The sequence below is a fragment of the Phyllostomus discolor genome, chromosome 4, assembly GCF_004126475.2.
Source record: "Phyllostomus discolor isolate MPI-MPIP mPhyDis1 chromosome 4, mPhyDis1.pri.v3, whole genome shotgun sequence".
NCBI classification, from domain to species: Eukaryota; Metazoa; Chordata; class Mammalia; order Chiroptera; family Phyllostomidae; genus Phyllostomus; species Phyllostomus discolor.
The window spans coordinates 140,033,631-140,057,740 of record NC_040906.2 but is presented as its reverse complement, the minus strand read 5'-3'; the positions used below and the strand labels follow the sequence as shown (position 1 = coordinate 140,057,740).

Below are 24,110 nucleotides of genomic sequence, written 5' to 3'. Positions count from 1 at the left end.
AGAACACTTAAACTCTACCCTCTTATCAAAAAGACAAGAGGTAACAGTTGGTGAGGGTGTAGAGAAAAGGGAATCCTTGTGGAATGTACATTGGTACAGCCATTAGGGAAAACAATATGGAGGTTTCTCAGAAAATTAAAAACTATAACTACCATATAATCCAGAAATCCCACTGCTTGGAATATATACAAAGGAAAGTAAAACTTTGTTTTTATACCCAACAGACTTCTTTACAACCTAGACATTCAGGTCAGACTACCCTTGAATTTTAGCTGATGAAGGATATTGTAGTTTTTTGGTGGTAAAAATTCATAGACAGAGTTAAATTTATCAGGAGTTTTAATCAACATTGCACATTTTCTATATGCAAAGTCCAGTTTTGGGTATAGTGGACGATAGACAGAGTCTCTCTCTCTTTTTTTTTTTTTTTTCTGAAGCAGAGAGCTTAACTTAAGCAGCCTGGAATCTTTTGAGGGAGATGAATCAGACACGTAAAAACTAAACATTGCTAGGTGACTGGCACAGACAGAAAAGGCCTTAGTAGTTCAAAGGAAGACAAGCTCACATCTCTCTTTAAAGATTGTGGAAAACTTTGTGATGGAGGTGGGCTCGGAGTTGGAACTTGATGAATGGGTCAATAGCAGTACTAAAGAACATTTCAAGAAAGGTTCATATGCACAGAGATAGAGTAACAGGCAATCAAAAGGTATCTAGAGAAAATGGGAGCAAAGGCAAATCACCTGGTGCCAGGTGGTAGATAAACTTGTATTTGATAATGAATATATTACACTGGAAAAGTAACATGATTGACACAATGTAAGTTAGGATTGGGTTTGGCAATGAATGAGTAAGGTTTTCATTCTCATGTGAAATCTCTTAGAAATGCAGTCCCTGGCTAGTATGGAGGCTCTGTTTTCTGAACCCATACTGTGGTTTATTGCTCTGTCCTTCTTAGGCTTGGCTCCAGTGCTCACAGTCCAGAATGGAGGCTAGAGTTCTGATTGTCACAGTCTTTTCCAGATTACCACCTGGAAAGGAGGGATGTGTGGAAGAAGGGATGAAGGACAAACGAATAAAAGCCTTTTAAAGGAGGTTCTTGGAAGCTGTCACATACTACCTCCACTTAGTAACAGGCCATACTAAGCTGTAAGGGAGGATGAGAAATGTGGTCTTCATTCTGATAACAAGGTTTTCAGCTAGTGGTTGAGAGTCATATACTATGGAAGAAGGGTGGCACAGAAATTGGGGTGAGGGGCTGACATAGGGCTCTGCAACACAGGGCTATATATAGGAAGACTTATTTGGTGTTAATGTTACGTTGGCTGGATGGGAGCTGAGTCATCTAGATTTCAGAGTCTAGTAGTTTAGACATTGCATAATGATTACATTGTTATAATGATTATAGTATTGAATTGAATTTGATTTCATGGTAAAAACCATTATGTGTTGTTTTGTGTATGAAAAGCAAATCAGGTATAGGGCTTTGATGATAAGGTTTTTAAAAAGTTAGAGAAGGAATATTCTCTTATTTTCTTCAGCCTGTCTTTTTTCTTTGTTCAGCATATAAATGTGTTCTAGTTTCTTTTCTTTAAAAAATGATAATGTCCTATTTTGAATCTATTTAATTAATAAAATTTAATAATGACCAATATTATTTGAGTGTTTAGTTTGCTAAGAATCTTATATATGTCATTTGATACAGTGACACTTATAAGGATAATGTTGTTATTCTCTCCATTTTGTTTTTAGAGGCGGGATATTTGATCTGCAATTAAATAATTTGCTTAGTAACACAGCTGGGATTCAGATCCTAACACTCTGACCACTTGTTTTATTTCCTCTAGGTGCTAGTTGCTATTCTTTTTTCCCACACAATCTGTTTGAAAAGAAAGATGTCCCCATTTACTGATAATAGCCATTCCCATCTCCCATTAACTCCTTAACCCACTGTATGTTAGATGAAAAGTGCTGTGAAGAACACTAAAGGAAGGGGAATAGGAATGGTTGAAGGATGCTTTATATTTTATTTTCAATGTAGATTTTTTAAAAAGACTTTATTTACTGTTAGAGAGAGGGAAAGGGAGGGAGAAAGAGAGGGAGAGAAACATTGATGTGTGAGAGATACATGAACTGGTTGCCTCTCACCTGGTCCACAGGCCCATCAGCGAGATGTGTATCTTGACCAGGATCAGAACCAGCAGTAGTGAAACCCACCTCTGCCCCTCCCCCCTGCCCCTCCCCCCACCATTCAGCCTGCTGTTCAATCTATTGAGCCACATCATCGAGGGTGACTAATATGACTTTTTATTCCACTGGTCTGTAAGGTCTTCTGTGGTACAAACAGTGCATTCCCATTATATATAGCCCAATGCTTGACATCTAATAGGGACTAAGATATTTGAATGAATTAATTAAATTTAATTGGTACAATCAATACATTTTAAAGCAGTTTATTGAAAGTTTATTGCACATTTGAATATTATTATGGATCTGAAGGAGTTAGTAAAATTAGCCAAGGAAAATGTTATATACTGCAGGATCAAACTTGTATCCATCTGTATCTAAAGGCAAAACAGATTTATAAACAGACTGATGGGCAAATATTGCTGCAAAGGGAGGGAGTGCATGATTTAAAAAATGACATAGAATACTCTGCCTCCAATTTTTTGGAGCCCCAATATTTTAGAAGTTATATCCTTACTAGTTCTTAAACATTTGTAAACCATGGACCGTCTATCAATTACATAGACTTATAGTTTAATTTCTAAAATTAATTAAAGTATAAGAACGATTATGTGACATTATAGCTTTTAATAACATTGTTCATCAGTATACTGAGTAACTTGGCTGTTTAGAGCTCTCAGGTCTTACATTATCTATGATAATATTTAATTATGAAAAAGTTTTTAAAAATTATTCTTAGTTGATTTTTAAAAAAGATATAATGTACCTTTTCTTCTTCCTTTTAAAAAACTGGCATGAGGTCTCTAAGTTTTATATGTAATGGGAGCAATGAAAGCCAAATTCAAAGATACTAAGTATATTGTTAAGGAAGATTTGGCAGAACTTGGGGACTGCCAAATGGTGTCAGGATTTTGAGCTTGCATGCTTGGGACAATGGTGGTACCATTTACAGGTTTCAAAAGACCACAGTTGGTGTAAGATTAAGGAATTCAAAGAACCATCATTACTGATTTTTTTAAGTAAAGTTTTTAGTAAAGCATAGCCAAAAAAGATTAACAAATCATGTATGTTATGTATGTTTTGAAAATTAAGCCATGCATGATTTCACCATTGAGATCACCATGATTTCAAACAGAAATCATGAGAGTTTCAATTGGGAAGGAAGAAACACAACCAAGTGAATGTACCTTGGAATACAAAAATCAAGCTGGGGTGGAGATAAGACCAGTAACAATTTAGGAAGCAGGTAGTATAGTGGATGTCACATGATACAAGGCTGCATGAGGATATTGTCAGAAAGTAGCACCAGAAACAAAGGTAAAACAACTAATATTTGAACATCAGTTGTACGACTATCCAAAACCAATGTTTTCAAATAGAAATCACTGTCTGTTGCCTCTAAATAGAAAACCCTACTTGATTCATATTGAAGACCCTACTTGATTCCTTATATGTTCCTATGAGCCACCTTGTCATCTAATATGGAGCATAATGAGCAAAGCCCTTTTCATTAGGTCTGGCCTAGGCAGTTTTTATTTTATTTACTTAATTTTATTTTTATTATTATTTTTTTAATCCTCACTGAATGATGTGTTATTGACTTTAGAGAGGGGGGGAGGGAGGGAGGGAGGGAGAGAGAGGGAGGGAGGGAGAGAGCGAGAGCGAGCGTGAGCGAGATCAGTTGGTTTCCTCCTGCAGGTGCCCCCACCATGCCTCAACCGGGATTGAACCTGTAACCTAGGTACATTCCTTCATGGGATGGAACTTTCAACTTGTTGGTGTATAGGATGATGCTCCAACCAAGTGAGCCACCTGGCCAGCACTAGGAAGTTTTTATAACTTGATATCTTAATAAGACTTTTAAGGGGTAAACTAAAACTTAATGTTGGAATTTATTTTTTTGTGTGTAGAAATGAGTTAAATTCCATATGTAAAAACTTTATGAAGGTTTGTATTATAAAATTTTATTGCAAACTCTGAAAGTTAACATGGTCCTGGGATAATATCTACTTAATGACAAAGTTGTTTTTAATCTATATCTTAGATGAAAAATACAAACATTTAGTGGTACTGTTTAAAACATTAGCATATCAACTATTGGTGCTAATTTTATTTTAAAATATATTGTCTTTTAAATTGATTTCCATATTTCTAAATAATTGAATAGTATATATATTCAAGATCATGGGAAGGATTAGTGCCGTCTAATGGAAAGAAGAGTAACTTTGGGGCTAGATAGACATGATTCTATCACTGTTATGGATTGAATTGTCCCCCCCAAAAGATACATTGAAATCCTAAGTCCTACTATCTGTGAATGTGGCTTTTTGGGAAATATAGTCATTGTAGATGTAATCAAGTTAAGGTCAGTAATCAAGTTAAGGTCATTTGGGTAGGCTCCTGTCCACTCTGACTGTTGTTTTTTTTTTAAGTATTTTTTATTGATTATGCTATTATAGTTTTCCCAGTTTTTTTTTCTGTTATCCCCCCTCCACCCTGCCCCCCAACCCTCTAGCATCCCCCCACTTAGTTCATGTCCATGGGTTGTACATACAAGTTCTTTGAGTCCTCTGTTTCCTATACCATTTTTTACCTTTCCCCCTCTATTTTATGTATACCAATTATGCTTCTTCTTCCCTGTACCTTTTCCCCCTCTATCCATCCCTTTCCCCTCCCCACTGAACTCCCTCTGTGTGATTATCCATTTCTCTGATTCTGCCCCTGTTCTGGCTGTTTGCTTAATTTTTGTTTTTGTTGTTTTCTTTTAGATTCATTTGTTGATAGTTATGGGTTTGTTGTCATTTTATTGTTCATATTTTTGATCTTTTTTCTTAGATAAGTCCCTGTAATGTTTCATGTAGTAAGGGCTTGGTGATGATGAACTCCTTTAACTTGACCTTACCTGGGAAGCACTTTATCTGCCCTTCCATTCTAAATAAAAGCTTTGCTGGATAGAGCAATCTTGGATGGAGGTCCTTGCCTTTCATGACTTGGAATACTTCTTTCCAGCCCCTTCTTGCCTGTAAGGTTTCTGTTGAGAAATCAGCTGATAGCCTTATGGGAACTCCTTTGTAGGTAACTGTCTCCTTTTCTCTTGCTGCTTTTAGGATTTTCTCTTTGTCTTTAATCTTGGGTAATTTATGATGATGTGCCTTGGTGTGTTCCTCTTTGGGTCCAACTTCTTTGGGACTCTCTGGGCTTCCTGGAAGTCTATTTCCTTTGCCAGATTGGGGAAGTTTTCCTTCATTATTTGTTCAAACATGTTTTCAATTTCTTGCTGTTGCTCTTCTCCTTCTGGCACCCCTATAATTCAGATATTGGAACATTTCAGGTAGTCCCAGAGAGCCCTCAGCCTTTCTTCATTTTTTTGGATTCTTGTTTCTTCATTCTGATCTAGTAGGATGTTTATTTCTTCCCTTTGTTCCAAATCGTTGCTTTGAATCCTGATTTCCTTCTTGTCACTGTTGGTTCCCTGAATATTTCACTTTATTTCATTTTGGGTATCTTTTATTTTTTGACCAAGCTCAATCAGTTCTGTGAGCATTTTGATTACCAGGGCTTTAAATTCTCCTTCAGTTAGGTTGGCAATGTTCTCATCTCTTAGTTCTGAGTTTTTGCTGTGTCCTTTCATTTGGGCCATATTTCTTTGTGTTGGTGCAGCTGATAAATTGTAAGGGCAGGGCCTTAGGTATTCACCGAGGCAGGGCAACCCTCCTTGCTGCCCTGCCTGTGGGGGAGGGGCCAGAGAGGGGACAGTGCAGCTCGCCTGCTCCTGTCTAGCACACTTTCCAACAGACTCTGTGTCAAACTGGAAGTATCTCCCACCGTGGCAACCCCAGCCGTAGCTCACAGTCAGCTCTGAGTCTCAGTTTTCCCGTAAGTCAGTCCCTCCCTCGCAGCTCCACAGAGCTCAGCTGTCAGCCCTGCCCCCTAGGCACCGCGCTGTGGTTTTTCTGAGTTGCCCACCCCTTGGGTCTGCCTTACTGGTCTGCTTCTGGTTGATTTTTTCTTTAATTCCTTGGTTGTAGGAGTTCTATGCAGTTTGATTTTCTGGTGCTTCTTGTTGTTTATTGATTTAAATTTGTTGTTATCCTCCTTCTGGTTGTGAGAGAAAGCGAAGGGTTTCTACCTATGCCTCCATCCTGGCCAGAACTCCTATGAACGGTGTCTTTATAAGGACATACAAGCACAAAAGGAAGATGACATGAAGACAGAGATAATGGATGCAGAGGTGGGGGGAGGCAGCTATAAGTGGAGGAATGCCAGACCCTGCCAGAAGCTAGGAAGAGGCAAGGTATCCTACCAAGAATCTCGGAGTGTAGTCATGATGACACCTTGAATTTACACCTCTAGCCTCCAACCATGAGAGAATAAATTTCTCTTGTTCTAAGACACCCAGTTTGTGGTACTTTGTTACAGTAGCTCTAGGAAGCAGATATAGTCACATACCGGGTGTTTGGTTTTGGGCAGTCATTTAACCTGTGAATCTGTTTCCTTTCTGTAACAGATGAAGAACAGTTCTGGGATGGAGTAGACATTTGGGAAATAATACCTAGCTTTGCTCTTGCTGTCCTTTCTTTAAAGGTAGTTTACATTTGTATGTTACCTAATTTATTCATTTCTCATTTACAAGTGTGAGATTGAGGCTTACTAATAGAATTAGAAGTAAAAACCTTTTCTGTGGTTCTTATTCAGATTCTCTAAGTTACGGAAACGTACAACAAATTTCACATGGCCTATATAGAATTTTATTAATTTGTTCTGTAGCTATACATTTAGAACTTAGCTGTTGATTTTTTAAAACTAATCCTCAAAAATAAAATAACCTAGTGTCGCAGGTTCGATTCCCAGTCAGGGCACATGCCTGGGTTGCAGGCCATGACCCCCAGCAACCACACATTGATGTGTTTCTCTCTCTCTCTCTCTCTCTCTCTCCCTCCCTCCCTTCCCTCTCTAAAAATAAATAAATAAAATATTAAAAAAATAAAATAAAATAACCTATAACGACTGAATTTTTAAAAATTCATTCAACTACTAACTCTTAAGAGTCGCTAAATAATTTGAATATGGATGTTTATTTCCTCCATCACCTCTATCTGGTGAGCATTTTTGAGGGGAATTTTTCTACATTGATGTCTTAACCTATTTTATGAAAAGGAAGCAGTTAAAATACTTTCCAAAATGGTGTTCGGTGCAGGATACCCTGCTGCCTTATTGTGCCCCTTTTACATCTCATTTCACTCTCACAATCCATACTCATCTTCCTTCCTGTGAGAGCCTGAGTTATACAGATGACTTAGCTTACAATCATAGTAACCTCTGTGGAAAGCTCAATGACATCCCTCATTTTGAGCCTTGGGTAGGAAGCAACGTAACTTGCATTACTTCCTCTGAGGCAAGAATGTGGACTGCTCAGCCTTGAGGCTTCTCCTTTTTGCTTAAGATCTCTCAGTGACACAGAAGAGGAATTTGCTGCTGTGGTATCACACCATTGGCACTAGTATGACTTAAAAAACTAAAGTATCTGCTCTGATCACCTAGAGCAGGGGTAATGTCATACCCTTTCTATCCCCTAGCTGATGCCAGTCCTACCTAATGTCAACTGAATGAGCTTCCTTGTTGCTACTGGTATTGGTATACCTCATGCCCTTCAGGAGAAGGTATCATCTCCTGAAGCTTTCAGTGCAGCCATTACTAAGAATTCTAGAATAGTGTTGGAGTAGCCCTCTCCAGAGCTCTATGCACATTTTGTCACCTGGGCTACGAAGTTACACTGGTCTAGCTTATAGTGGCTCCAAGTCATAAAACCTAATTCTTTAGTTTCTTTTCAGCAATCTAATTCCACTTCTGTTTCTTGAGATCTGAACTTTGCTTATTACTAATTGCCAATTGTCTTATAAATGGAAACTGTAGAACAATTAGATACCTTCACTGGAGAACCCCTGATTAGTTCTCAGGTCTTTATTGCTAACTCAGAGCTTTATTTTAAGTACAAAGTTCATTTATCTTTTGGGTTAGTACATGTACTAAGCCCTGAATTAGAGATATAGTCCCTTTTGGTACCATCTCCCTGTGGATAACATCCGCTCATGAGCCCTCATGGAGAAATTTGCTGGATACTTGATTAGGTTTGATGTTTTCATAGGACCTGTTTTATCAAAACAGCCTTTCCATTTTAATGACTGTTTTTTTATCCTCACCCAAGGACATTTTTTATTGCTTTTACGGTGGGCAGGGGCATGGTGCAGAGAGAAAAAGAGAAAGAGAAAGAATCATTGATATGAGAAGGACACATTCATTGGTTGCCTTCTTGTACTTGCCCTGACTGAGGATTGAACCCTCAACTTGGGACCCTCAACTTCTTGTACTTGGCCTGACTGGGAATGGAACCTGTGACCTTTTGGTCTACAGAACAATGTTCCAGCCAACTAAGCCACACCAGCCACAGCAATGACTGTTTTGGGCACTGAACTTTATGGGGTCAGGACTGGTCTGAGTCCCTATTACCTGGACCATACAGGCACTCTGTAAATATTGTAGGAGTTCAGCACAGGCCTCCCCAAAATGTGCCACTGTGGCTTGTGGGTTATTTTGAGCTGAATGCAATCAAGGCCCTGCAGGTTTATGAGAAACTTTTACCTCTGTCTTAAATAATTTAAATTAGGGGCCTTATCCATAATAAGAGTTATAAGTAGTAATAACTTTATGACCTATCTATGTGGCAGATCAAACTTGTAATTATTGAACATCTGCTCTTATTGTTCTGCAATGACCTTCCTTCCTTCCTTCTGAAGCTCCAAGGTGTTCTTTACCTCAGGAGGTCATATATACCTCATTTTCCCTCTTGTCCCTGAACCTCTTGTATATGTGGGGTATCTGACTCTCTCATGTATGTAGGATTCATGTGTGTAGGTATGTATTAAATATGGTTATTTTCTCTTTGATCTGTCTCATGTTTATTTAATCATTAGACTAGACAAAAGAATCTAGGAGGATAGCGGAAAACACATAGTTTTCCTCTACAGTGGTAAGTTAATGAATAATTACTTCATGATGAGGCATTTAGGAAGACGTAAAAGTTCAATTTCCTAGACTCTTTTAAAATCTATTCTTATATAAATATTTGATTATGTTAGCCTCCTGAGAAATCTCTCCAGCTTCTGCAGGATGTTTTTAACACTCAGGGTTACTTAGCTTTCAGAGACTTTGTCGTTACCAGCAGTAACCAACTCTGGATACCTTACACAGAAAGGGAATTTTTTAGAGGGAGATTGGGTAGCTCCCACACAAAATGGATAGGAAGTCCAGAGAAGCATGTTTGGAGACAGGTGGGAAGAAAAGGAAGTTGGGAAGCAAAAACAGTGGTTTAGAAGCTATAGCTGCTACTGAGTTCTCCCTGCTAGCTACTGCTGTGGCTACTAATCTAATCATACTCACTCGTTTGTCTCCCAGGAGTCAGTGATTTATATGGAGATTTAATCATCTAGATTTAATTAAGTTGATTGAGATTTATGCTTTTGTACTGGCTGCCTGAATTTAGGGAGAGGAAGGACTCATTTATCCCTTCGGCTTCTGAAGTGGGAGATGGAACCCTGCCTCCCTCCAAAACTCTCAAAATGGAGAATTCCACAGTACTTCGAAGAGAATTTTTTTTTTTTAATTTTTTTAAAAGATTTTTATTTATTTATTTTTAGAGAGGGAATGGAAGGAGATAGAGAGAGAGAGAGAAACATCAATGTGCGGTTGCTGGGGGTTCTGGCCTGCAACCCAGGAATGTGCCCTGGCTGGGAATCAAACCTGGGACACTTTGATTCCCAGCCCGCGCTCAATCCACTGAGCTATGCCAGCCAGGGCGAAGAGAATTTTTTAAAAAATGGTAAAATAAATAAATATTTTATTTCATTTTTTAAAAATTATTTTATTGTTGTTCAATTACAGTTGTCTGCATTTTCCCCCAAACACTCCACCCCATCCCAGCCAAACCTCCCTCCCTCCCTTGCTTCCATCCTCCCCTTGGTTTTGTCTGTGTGTCCTTTATAGTTGTTCCTGGGAACCCTTCCCCTCATTATACCCTCCTACCTCCCCTCTGGTTACTGTCAAATTGTTCTTAATTTCTATGTCTCTGGTAATATTTTGCTTGCTTCTTTCTTTTGTTGATTATGTTCCAGTTAAAGGTGAGATCATACGATATTTGTCCTTCACCACCTGGCTTATTTCACTTAGCATAATGCTCTCCAGTTCCATCCATGCTGTCACAAAGGGTAGGAGCTCCTTCTTTCTCTCTGCTGTGTAGTATTCCATTGTGTAAATGTACCACAGTTTTTGGATCCACTCATTTACTGATGGACACTTGGGTTGCTTCCAGCACTTGCCTATTGTAAATTGTGCTGCTATGGACACTGGGGTGCGTAGGTTCTTTTGTATTGGTGTTTCAGGGTTCTTGGAATATAATCCCAACAGTGGAATTGCTGGGTCAAAGAGAGTTTTGATGCTGGACAGCTCAGTACTACAAAAACAAATCACCGTTATTCCACAGAGATTTTTCTTCATTCTTATAATATGAAAGTCTTGAGTTGCACATTAGAAAGGATGCTCTGTCCATTGTGTGAGAAAATATGGTATGGTGGGAAGAGTGTAGATTTTTGAGAAAGGTGGAGATGGGTTCAAATTCTTGCTTATAGTTACTGGCTGAATGATTTGGGGAAAATTGCTAAACCATCCCAAATGGCAGTTTCATAGGTTACAATAAGAAAAATAAAAACAAACTTTGCAGGACTAGTGTATTTTTAAATGAGATGATATGTATTAAGTGCCTGTAATATCTGGCATGTGATGAACATTCAATAAACAGTAGTCAGTAAAACACAGTTTATCACATGGCTCCAGTTTAACTTCTTAGCCTTGTCTCATGAAAACATTCCACAAATCTAGAGTTTATATGCTTATTGTCCTTAATGGTACCTGTGCTCTCTATCTTCTTGCTTCTTCATGTGCCCCCTCTTTTTCTTTTTCTATCTTTTTTCTATTTTTTTAATGGCTTAGTTCAAATCCTCTTCTCAGTAAGAATGTACTGATCTGTCTAGTACTTACTATCTTCATTACTGTTCATTTTGGTACTTAGCATTTATAGTAGTTATTTTTATGTGCTATCTTTGATAAAGATAGTCTTCTAGAAGGCAAAGGGGACTCACTATTCTTGGGAAACAGCAATGTAGTAATAGAACATTAGGCTTGGAGTCAGAGATCCTTGGTTCTAGCCTAGTACCAGCTGTTGCTATTCTGCTGCAATGGCTACTTAGGTCCATGGTTTACAGTCACACTAATTTTAGGGTGGGGGGGGGGTGTTATTTAGTTACTTGTCTTTTGATTTAATCTTTTTTTCCCCACTACCATTTAGTCACACTAATTTTTTTTAAACAAATAGTTGTTTAGCCGTAACCTACCAAACAAGCTTTCTCTACCAAATAAGCTTCCTAATGTTTTGCAGTATGAATAGACTTGAATATTTTCCAAATCTTTGGCCTGTTTTTGCTTAACATTATTCCATCTCCATTCACTTCTTTCTTGCTTTTTACTATAAGTAGTTGGGTGAAACCAAGTCATTTCTTCCATACTTCACTTAGAAATATTAAGTTTTGCCCCTCACAGGTTCTGTCTTCCACAAAACATTAGAACACAGTCTGGGGTAGGCTGGGATGAGAGTAAAAGACAGAAAACTGTACTCGAACAACAATTAAAATTAAAAACAAATTAAAAAAATAAAAATAAGCAGATCTGGGATAAAAAAACATAGTCTCTGTGTGTGTGTGTGTGTGTGTGTGTGTGTGTGTTTTACCACTTTGTAACAAGAATTACCTTTTTTCATTGTCTACATGTTCCTCATTTCCATCTGAAACCTTACCAGAATGGCCTTTACCATCTCTATTTCTACTAATATTCTGTTCATGATTATATATTCTCTAAGAAGGTGGATGCTTTCTTTCTAACTCTCTTTCTGAGGTCTCACCAGAATGAGCCTAAATGTACGTATTCCTAGCATCATCTCATAATCCTCCAGTCTCTACCTGTTACCCAGTTCCAAAGGAACTTCTGGTTTTCTAGGTATTTTTTACAGCAGCACCCCACTTTTTGTTACCAAAATCTGCCTTAGCTTAGGCTGCTTTAAAAATATATCACAGACTAGAACAGGCATTTATTTCTCACAGCCTTGAAGGGTGGGGAACCCAAAATCAAAGTGCTGACATACTCACTTCCTGGTGAGGACCCTCTTCCTTGACTTGCAGATGGCTGCCTTCTCACTTTGTCTCTTCCTCTTGGGGTCAGTAATGGATAAATAATCTGGTACCCCCAGATTAAAAAGTAATGTGTTATTAAACCATGAAAAGACATGGAAGAACCTTCAATGCATATATTAGTGAAAGGTGAATCCAAAACTACATACTGTATAATTCCAACTACATGACATTCTCGAAAAGGCAAAACTATGGAAATAGTAAAAATATTAGTGTTCTCAGCATTAACAGAGAAGATGGGTTGAATAGGCAGAGTACGGAGGATTTTTTTTTTTTAAATATTTTATTTGTTTATTTTTGGAGAGAGGGGAAGGGAGGGGGAAAGAGAGATATCGATGTGTGATTGCCTCTTGTATGTCCCCAACTGAGGGCCTGGCATGCAACCCAGGCATATGCCCTTACTGGGAATCGAACCAGCAACCCTTTCGTTTGCAGGCCGCCACTCAGTTCATTGAGCCATGCCAGCCAGGACAGTACAGAGGATTTTTAAGGCAATAAAACTGTTGTATGATACTATGATGGTATATATCTGTCATTATAAATTTGTCAAAATCCATGGTATGTAGAACATCAAGAATGAATCTTAATGGCCCTGGCTGGTGTGGCGCAGTGGATTGAGTGCCGGCCTGCGGACTAAAAGGTTACCGATTTAAGTCAGGGCATATGCCTGATTGCAGGCCAGGTCTCCAGTTGAGGGCATGCAAAAGGCAACCAATCGGTGTTTCTCCCACACATCCTTTCCCCTCTGTCTGAACATAAATTTATTTAATTTTTTTAAAGAGTGAGTCTTAATGTAACCTGTGGCCTTTGGGTGATTGTGATGTGTCAGTGTATGGTCATTAATTGTTAAAAATGTGCCGCTCTGGTGGGGGATGTTGGTAATTGGGAGGTTGTGCATGTGTGGAGGCAGGGAGTATGTGAGAATTATGTGCTTTCCACTCAGTTTTGCTGTGAACTTAAAACTGCTTTAAAAAAATCTATTTTGAATATTTTTATAATGTAAACAAAGACTGTCATTTTAGCTATCTGGCCAGGTTGTCTTATAGGACCTGGTATAGTTCAATTCAGTTCTGACACTAATCATCCTGAGTTATCATCAGATTCCATAGGTAAAGGCATGGTCCCCAATAACACTGCCCCAACTTCAGACACCAGCTGCAAGTCAGGACTCTGGACTATTCACACTTCTGACCAACTAGCTTACAAATCTGGGGGGTTCCTAATACCCCCCTCACAAGACTGCCCTCATTTCAGTTACCAGTTGCAAGTTCAGAGCTCTTCAGATCACCTACACTTCTGACCAAATGGCTATAAAACTCCTGTGACCCCTGTCAAGTTTAATAATCTGCTACAATGACACAGAACTCAGGAAAATGTTATACTTATGATTAAGGTTACTACAAAAATATAAATTGGGACCAGCTAAATGAGCAGAAACATAGGGCAGGTCTGGAAGGGTCCTAAATGCAGAACCTTGTGTCCTTTCCCTGTGGAAGCAGGGCATATCACTCTCCTGGCATGTCAGTGGATTAACCAACTAGGAAGTCCCCCTGTGCTTCTATGTCCAGAGTGTTTATTGGAATTTCATGACATAGGCATGATTGATGAAGCACTAGCCACAGGATTGGACTACATTCCCCACCTTCCCTCTCTCCTCAGGGCTTGGGCTGGGCCAAAGTCCCTAATCACATCTAGTCTTTTTTTGGTGACAAGCCCTGATCCTGAACCATCTTGCTAGAGTAAACTCTAGCTCAAATCAAGGGGCTTATAAAAAACAAATACACTTCTATCACTGAGGAAATTACAAGAGTTTTAGAGGACCCGTGCCTAGAACCCAGGACAAAGATAAGACAAATTCTTCATTACACAATACAAGGTTTTTTAAAAACGGCAGCCCTTGAGATGCCCACTTTCCCCACTCCTATTCAGCATAGTATTGGAAGTCCTAGCCATAGCATCAGACAAGAAAAAGAAACAAAAGCCATCCAAATTGGAAAGGAAGAAGCAAAACTGTTATTGTTTGCAGATGACATGATAGTGTACATAGAAAATTCTATAGACTCCACCAAAAAACTACTTGACCTAATAAGTGAATTTGGCAAAACAGCGGGATACAAAGTCAATATTCAGAAATCAAAGGCATTTTGTTTTTGTATACCAACAATGAAATATCAGAAACAGAAATCAGGAAAAAAATCCCATTGATATAGCAAGAAAAGTAAAGTACCTAGGAATAAACCTAACCAAGGAGGTAAAAGACCTGTACTCAGAAAACTACACAACATTGAAGAAAGAAATTAAGGAAGACCCAAACAAATGGAAGCATATATTGTGTTCATGGATTGGAAGAATTAACATCATCAAAGTGTCTGTACTACCCAAAGCAATTCATAGATTCAGTGCAATCCCTATTAAAGTGCCGGTGACCTATTTCACAGATATAGAACAAACATTTCAAAAATTTATATGGAACCATAAATGATCCCGAATAGCTGCAGCAATTTTGAGAAAGAAGAACAAAGTAGGAGGGATCACAGCACCTGACATCAAACTGTATTACAAGGCCACTGTAATCAAAACAGCCTGGTGATGGCATAAGAACAATCAAGTCTCTATGGTCAATTAATATTTGACAAAGGGGGAAGAAGCATAAAATGGAGTAAAAATAGCTTCTTCAACAAATGGTGTTGGGAGAGCTGGACAGCTACATGCAAAAAGATGAAACTCCATCACCAACTTACACCATACACAAAAATAACTTCAAGGTGGATAAAAGACTTAAATATAAGTAATGACACCATAAAAGTCCTAGAGGAAAACACTGGCAGGAAAATCTCAGACATTCCACACAGCAACATCTTCACTGATACATCCCCTAAAGCAAGGGACATAAAGGAAAGAAACAAATGGGACCTAATCAAATTAAAAAGCTTCTGTATTACCAAAGAAAACAGCATTAAAACAAAAAGAGAACCAACTATATGGGAAAACATATTTGCCAATGATACCTCAGACAAGGGTTTAATTTCCAAAATATACAAAGAACTCACACGACTCCACTCTAAGAAGACAAGCAATACAATTAAAAAATGGGCAAAGGACTTGAACAGACACTTCTCCAAGGAGGACATACAGAGGGCCCAAAGACATATGAAAAGATGCTCAGCATCACCAGCCATCAGACATGCAAATTAAAACCACAGTGAGATACCACTTCACACTGTTCAGAATGACCATCATAAACAAATCAATAAACAAGTGCTGGTGAAGATGTGGAGAAAAAGGAACCTTAGCGCACAGTTGGTGGGAATGCATACTGGTGCAGCCACTGTGGAAAACAGTATGGAATTTCCTCATGAAACTAAAAACGGAACTGCCTTTTGACCCAGCAATTCCACTGTTGGGATTATATTCCAAGAACCCTGAAACACCAATACAAAAGAACCTACGCACCCCAGTGTCCATAGCAGCACAATTTACAATAGGCAAGTGCTGGAAGCAACCCAAGTGTCCATCAGTAAATGAGTGGATCCAAAAACTGTGGTACATTTACACAATGGAATACTACACAGCAGAGAGAAAGAAGGAGCTCCTACCCTTTGTGACAGCATGGATGGAACTGGAGAGCATTATGCTAAGTGAAATAAGCCAGGTGGTGAAGGACAAATATCGTATGATCTCACCTTTAACTGGAACATAATCAACAAAAGAAAGAAGCAAGCAAAATATTACCAGAGACATAGAAATTAAGAACAATTTGACAGTAACCAGAGGGGAGGTAGGAGGGTATAATGAGGGGAAGGGTTCCCAGGAACAACTATAAAGGACACACAGACAAAACCAAGGGGAGAATGGAAGCAAGGGAGGGAGGGAGGTTTGGCTGGGGTGGGTTGGAGTGTTTGGGGGAAAATGCAGACAACTGTAATTGAACAACAATAAAATAATTTTTAAAAACATTTTTTAAAAAATGGCAGCCCTTGAGAAACCTAGTAGTTTTTTTTTTTTTCAGATTTGCAAAAGCCGAGATTACTAAAAAGTACTTAAGAGTAGAAGATTTAAGAGCAGTAACTGATTTTACAGATCTCTGTGTTAGTCTGGTTTTTAATTATGTAAATGAAAGAATGTCCAGCCTATAGAAAAGTTTTATAAGAGTTTATATGAGGACATGCCTAGGAGCAAAATCTCAACTGATTGAGAAAATGCTCAGGAGAATGGCAGTTTTGTAGTTCCTTCATTTAGAGTAAAAAAAAATGTAAGGAAAGTCACATGAAATCCATTGGTGGTAGATTAAGGAAGGAGGTGGGAGAAGGCAAGACAGAAATCTCTAGGCTGGATAAATGGCAGAATGGAGAAACTCATCTTTGTTTTACACTGGTGGGTACAAGATAGTTAATAATTTACATTTACAGTATGTAGGGGTGGTGTATAGGATTAACAATGAGGGATTCTGGGGGCTTGTGCTCTGGTGCCTTGCCTGCAGTTGTGTCTTCTAGTGTTACAGCTGTTCAAATCTTTATACATCATACAGTTTGAATTTTTATGATTTTGAAGCATAAATGAATTTTTCTTAGTAAAAAGTGGAGAGGAATTTATTTGGAAATATGAGCCAGCAGAATAACACAAGAGCCTTTTTGGTTTTACTCAGTGTCAAAATAAACAGATGACCTTAAAAACAGTTTTTTCTTCTGGGCTGGGGGTTGTTTCATTGGACTCACTTTCCCTTCTAAAAACAAATGATTTTAGAGTGCATCTACTTACTCCAGGAAAGTGCTTAATTCTATTTTTTCTCTTGCAGATTGATTATACCGGAATAGACCCTTCCAGTCCATGCAATAAATGTTTGTCTCCAAATGTGACACCTTGTGTTTGTACCATTAACTTCACTTTGGAACAGTCATTTGAGGTCTGTATTCCCAACTAACTGTTTAAAAAGCCGTGCTTTAACAAATATTGATGTTGTATTAACTTTTTAATTAATTATTAAATTTAACTTTTTGTGGAGAAGCTACTTTAATTTATTGGAGTACATACACTTTTGAGGAAGATTTTTTTGCAATTGAATTATGCTGTTTGGTAATTAAATACATGTATTTAAGTAGTTTGTCTTAGTACTTTATAAACTAAACTTAAAACATTTTCTTCTCACTGGAAAATCTTATTGTACAAATTAGTTTTGATCAAGATTATATTGACATTAACTTATATTTTCAAAATTATCATTCAGATTATTTTACCTACTTCTAATGCTAAAACAAAAATTTTACTTCAAGAAGTAAATGCTTATTCACCCATCATTTAGTATTTTTTTCTGTCAGATATGATCCATTACTATAAATGCAAACAGTTAGTGAAACCTAATTGATCAAAAGATCCATATCTCTGTAGGGTCTGTTTTTTTTTTTTCCATTTACACTTACCAGTCTTGGAAACGGAGCAGATTCTAAAAGACATAAAGCTTCAGAATAGGAATGGCAAGACAGGTTTGTGCTCTTCTTTACCTGAAAATTGAGCTTCAAAATTACTGTTTTATTCTTCAGGGAGCAAAACTATTTTAAAACATGCCAACTTTGTAGATTTCTCTACACTTGAATTTTCTGAAAGTTAGTGATGACTTTTGTAGTCCCTGGTAGATAACTGCCATCTAGTGGTTGTAGATGCTCTGCTCTAAAATAAAGTAAAATAACGCTTTTTCATAAAAACAAGAAAATAAATTTGGGAGAAGACTATCTTACTTTGTTTCAGCAGAAATAGCAAATTTAAAATACCATAAAATTCTAGTTTTTTAATGTGATGGGAAAATTATAAAGATGCATTAAGTTGTTTTTGTCAGAACAGGCAGAATTAAAGAAATGAAAGAGACTTGTAATGATTTAGAAGCTCCCTTAGTTTCCTGCCATTAAAAACAGCTGTTTCAGAACGACTTTTCTGCAGAGGTGATCATCTTCAGATTCATTCTTTTGTGGGCTCTGTGTTCTTTCACAAGCCAAACCTTGAACTGCACTAAAACCTTTTCTGAGAATTTCAAGTGAGTTATTTTGTCTCAGTATTCATTAAAAGGATCCCTTTTCCAGTTTGTAAGTTGAATTTACTGTACTTCTTAATTAATATGATACTTTTTAAAAGTGTATTCTTTGTTTCTTTGATATAATTTTGAAACCAAAAATAAAATCAGTAGATAGTTTTCATGTATTTTCTTTGTATAGAATGAGAAAGTTCGCAAACATTTGACATTTGAAAATCAAGCTCTTTATAAGTGTTTGTTTATATGAAAATAGCAAATCAGATAATGCATATTTGAAATGTTATTGAATTCTTCTTTTTCCTGAACTTCTTTTTTCCTTTAATTCCTTTTGTTTATTTTTAATTTTTATTGAATTTATTGGGGTGACACTGATTAATAAAATTATGCATATTTCAAGTGTACAATTCCATAATACATCATCTGAATATTGTGTTGTGTTTTTTCCACCCAAACTCCTTCCATCACCATTTAGTGCCTTCTCCCTTAAATTCCTTTTAAATGAGGATAAGATTCTAGATGATACAGGTAGTAACCAGAAAGGAGATGATAGCTTCATGTTTTGCGACCTCTAAAAATCTTAGTGATTTACGATGGCTTTGTGGCATCTTCTAAATCATTATAGTATATGTTAGTTACCGTTCTTTCCCAAGGTGGCTCCACTGGATACATTAAAATACTCTTCTTGCTTATTACAGAGTGACTGACTCATTATCTTGGATACTTTACTAATTACTTGTATAGTATTCTACAGAAAAATTTATTATGACTCAATTCAAGTCGTAATTCACATAGGAGAAAATTTAAAACTCAAAGTAGATGAGAATAGGAGTGTTTTTTGTTTTTTATTTAAATAGCACTTCTTTGAAGTTTTTAAGGATATTTTCAAAGTTTACTCTTAAATTTTTGCAACATACCTTCTTTAACCTTACTTACAATTTTTATTGTTTTAGATTGCTAATAAGTACTGGTAGAATTCACCCCAGTACTTGTTTCAAGTTTTCACAAATTCTAGTATACTAATTAAGTCCAAAACTAAATAGCTTTTATATATGCGTAATATAGTTTTACACTTAATATTTTGATGTGAAAAATTTTCCCCTTTCTGTTTCTGTAGGGCAATGTGTTTATGTATTACGGACTATCTAATTTTTATCAAAACCATCGTCGTTATGTAAAATCTCGAGATGATAGTCAACTAAATGGAGATTCTGGTGCTTTACGTGTAAGTAAAATGATGGGATATGAAAGTGTAGTTTCTATGAAATAACGTGGTAATTGTTTAGTTAGAAATGTTAATTTTGTTTTCTTTTTTCCTTTAGAGTTTAAAGCAAAAGAGAATTTACTAGAGCAGCAGTGGGACAGACAGAAGGTTACTCCACAGGCAGAGCAGCCAGAAATGTTAATTTTAATAATGCTAGGATGAAATTAAAGTGTTACTTGCCATTTATAGTTTGTTTAGTGAGAGTTTTTAGTTAAAAATTTTCCCCCTGGAATTTACAAAGATTAATGATTTCTTACAGCCAGAGGACATGTTCCTACCTGCTTGTTTCTAGTAGTGTCCTTGGGATTTTTGCTTTATTAATCTGTTTGTCATGGAACTTTGATGACTCGAGCATCCTGGATATATAATTTGTTCTGTTTGGATTTGTTCATTATTATTACACTAAGTAAGAATATATAAATAAGTATTTTTTTAAATTTCTAAGATTGTGTTTTAGAATTGAACATGTATGCTCTTCATTTTTTAACTTGTGGGAAGCTCGAGTAGTGAAGTTCAAAGGGTAGGTTACTGAAAAACTGTCTGAGGAGCTTTTTCAAAATGTAGATTCCAGAAATCCCCTAAATCTAATATATCAGTGCCTGCAGGGGTGGAGCTCTAAAATGTCTTACTTTTAATAAGCTCCCCTTCTGATTCCCAGCCTGGGTTGGGAATCTGTGGACTGAAGGGTCTTAGTTTCCTGATTGTTGTTCAGCTTTCCATAGTAGTGGTTGGTGTGTAAGTATTTTATGTTATATTGCTGCCAGTCCAACAAACAGGCAGAGTATCAGAGCAATCTAGTGTTGCTTAGAAATGGTGAATCTCTTGGAATATAATTTAGGATCATATTGTGACAAAATGGTCCTGGTAAGCAGATAGCTGCCCTAGGCTATCCTTAGTGGTTTTATTGCTGATATTTGGAATCTTAAGTCTGTATAAGGTTTTATTGCTGATATTTGCAATAACAAGTCTGTATAAAGACTCTGGTTAGGGCTGTAATATTTTCTAATCCAAGTGGGATTTGCTCTGTGGGATCCAATTTTTAGAACTCAAATCCAGAGAAGGTGGTGTTCAGTTAGAGACACCAAGTTCCAAGGCCTTTCTGAATTTGTTCATTAGGATCATAGATTGGGTATGTTCAAAGACCAAAGTGGTAGATGATTTATAATTCTTTTATTTAGATACATACTCTCTTCACCAAAGGTGAAAGAAGCTGAGATTGATTCTTTTTTTATAAACTGCAAGCAAAGCTTTTAGACTCGACTTGGGATTGATGAATTTTTTTCTGTAAAGGGCCAGATGAAAGTATCTTCAGCTTTGCAGGTTATGCTGTCTCTGTCACAGCTATTCATCTCTACCATTGCAGATGGAAGCAGCCACAGACAACACTTAAATGAATGGGTGTATCTGTGTTCCAGTGAAACTTTATTTACAAAAAACTGTTGGTAGGATGGATTTTGTGTGTAGGCTGTCACTTATCCCTGCACTAGACGAAAATGTATGAATTAAAGACCAGGTGACTTTCAAAATTCTTGAGGATTTTGGGAATGGACAGATTGAAGTCCAAGGTACTTACTAGCATTGTGTGCTAGACTCTTCACAATCTGATATCAGCCTGCACTCCGGCCTTACTGTTTTATGTTTCATCTGTAATGTACTTTTGGCCTGGCTGCACTGGGCCATGTATGCTGCTCCCTAACCATGCTTGGTGACACAAGTTAATCTGCCCATTTTGGCATTTACATTTTGGTTAGAATGTGGGTTTTACTCTTTCCCTAGAGGTCCTCTCATCTCAAGGCCTGCTGTTTTCTTTAGTGCCCTTTGATGCAAAATAACTTCTTTACATATTGACTTCATTCATATTCTTTCTAGTGACTTCTCATTTTGCTTAACAAACTATTTCCCCACATCATCCTTTCGCCCTATCTAGGCCATTTTCTACCTAGCTGCTATGATGATCTTTAAAAAAGTAAATATCACTACTTTGCTTGCTGTACTATAAGTACATTTACTTTTTACCTTCTCAGATATACCAAGTTCTTTCTCAGTGGAACATGCTATTCTGTCTGCTTATAACTCTTCTGCCTCCTCTTCATGTGGCTATCTTCTACTTTTCTGTAGGTCTATTTATATACTACCTCCAGGGGCAAACTTTTCCTTATCATAGATTCTAAAGTAGCTACTCCTTCATTAATTACTTGTGAGGCATTAATTACTTCTATGGCATTTTGTAAATTACAATAAATGAATATTTTATTGCAGTTTATAAATATGTACTTGTTTCCTTACTTATCCTATGTCTTCCCTATTACACTGTAAGCTCACGAGGGCAGGGGCCATGACTTTCTGTAATTACTGTATACCAAGTGCCTAGCCAGTGCCTAGCACATAGAAGGCATTTAATAAATATATGGGAAATGAATGTAGGTGCTTGTATCATAGTATTTCATATTATTGTTGGTTATGTATGGATCTGTTCCCTTTATTATATTGTAAGTCACTTAAAAGCAGGGATTTCATTATTTTTTGATTTATATTTTGAGCATTTTGCATGGTACATGATAGGTATCAGTAATTATTAATGCCTTTTTAAAGCCAGTTACTTCAAAGTACCCAGTATTGCTTAGTTCAGTATGTGATGTATAGGTAGTAAATGATATTTTCCTTTTTTTTAAACTTCCTTAAGCATTTAGTGGCTAAAATATATTTGCTCTACAAAGAGTTTATTTACATTTAATAACTTTTTTTGACATCATAGTTTTCATCAAATAGTAATAAACTAATTATATGTTGCCTATATTTATTGTCTCAGAGTACTAACTTTATAAATCTAGATGGCTTAGGGATGAAAAAAGCTGAGAAACCAAGTAATAAAGATTATTTGTTTTGAGACATAGCTTAATGTGACCTTTGAATCCCAGTACAACTCATGTATACACCTAATCTTAGGCTTGGTAGAATCTCCATTTAACCCTGTAGCTGCCATATCTCCTTGAGATCTTCAGTAGGGCTTAATGCTCCCTGCCTTGCCAGCATTTCTGTTTTCTTTGTACCTGGATGCATGATTTAGAGAAGATTGTTATATTCCAGGAATCTGCATTAGACTGACTTTCCCCCTCCCCTCCTCTCCCTTTTCCTCCTCTTCCCTCCCCTCTCCTCCCCTCCTCTTTCCTTCTCCTTCCTCCTCTTCCCCTCCCTTCCCAGGGGATTTAACCCAGAACTACAAAATTTGAGCATATTTAGTTGAACATGTTAATTTTATAAGTGAGGCCCAGATAAATCAAGGGACTTGCCCAAAGTCACAATAGTACACAGGTGGCACTAGAACCTTCAGTCTCTTTACTTTCAGTTTAAGATTCCTTCCATTATGTCACAACTTGATTGACAGTAGACTGCTTCTTAATTTTTCTTGAGCAAAAAACTCTTTGTGGTTATGATTTCTCTGTTCATATGAAAATCAAATATGTCAATTTGATATATACCTGTATGACAAAATATGTAAAAGAAAAGTTGCATTAAAAAGATAATATAGTAATGTTAAGGAATATATTCGAATAGTTAAATATGGTGTTATTTATAGTCTTTATGATACAGCCTCATTTTGTATGCATTGCAGGTAAGGAGCATTGTAAGGGTTGAATTTTTTAATCAATAATTGGAGCTAGCACATAGTTCTCTCAGAGGCCTGGGTAATAATTTCTCTTCTTCTTTTCCTTTTAAATATCAGAATCCCAGTAAGGAATGTGAGCCTTATCGAAGAAATGAAGACAAACCAATTGCTCCTTGTGGAGCTATTGCCAACAGCATGTTTAATGGTATGATACGGATACAAAGATATATAGACGTATAAAATTAGGAAAATTTGTATAATCTTACTACAGATTTAATAAGCTAGTAAACATGAATGAAATTGAGAAATTCAACAACCTTAAAATAAATTAGTAATTCAGTGGGGTATTATAATGCTTTATGACTTTCTTTTGAGAATTCTTATACTTTAAGAATGAACTTTTGTTTCTGGAAAGAAAGAAGCAGAGGCATTGTGCTAACTTTCCTATTGCAGAGATGATAAAATAAAAGCAGGTTACCTTTCCCACCAATTTTGAATATGTGTACCATTAAAAAGATGCTATAGTTGATCACTTACAGCAGCACATTAAAAACAATAAAAAGAAACAAGTGAAATTAATTTAATTAAATTTTAGGGGGTGACATTGGTTAGTAAAATTGTATAGGTTTTAAGTATACAATTCTACGATACATCATCTTTATATTACATTGTGTATTTACCACTAGAGGTCACATCTCTTTCTTTCACCATATATTTGATCCCCTTTACTCTTTACAACCCCCC

At 36.9% G+C, this 24,110-nt stretch overlaps 1 protein-coding gene across 1 annotated transcript in view; it reads left to right on the top strand.

Moving 5' to 3' along the window:
* TMEM30A (transmembrane protein 30A) overlaps nt 1-24,110 on the top strand; it is a 39,690-nt gene that overhangs the window by 6,496 nt on the left and 9,084 nt on the right. The window contains exons 2-4 of the mRNA XM_028508663.1: nt 17,272-17,379; nt 19,613-19,720; nt 23,484-23,571. Of these exons, the coding sequence (XP_028364464.1) occupies nt 17,272-17,379; nt 19,613-19,720; nt 23,484-23,571 (304 nt within the window). The remainder of the gene's footprint in view (nt 1-17,271; nt 17,380-19,612; nt 19,721-23,483; nt 23,572-24,110) is intronic.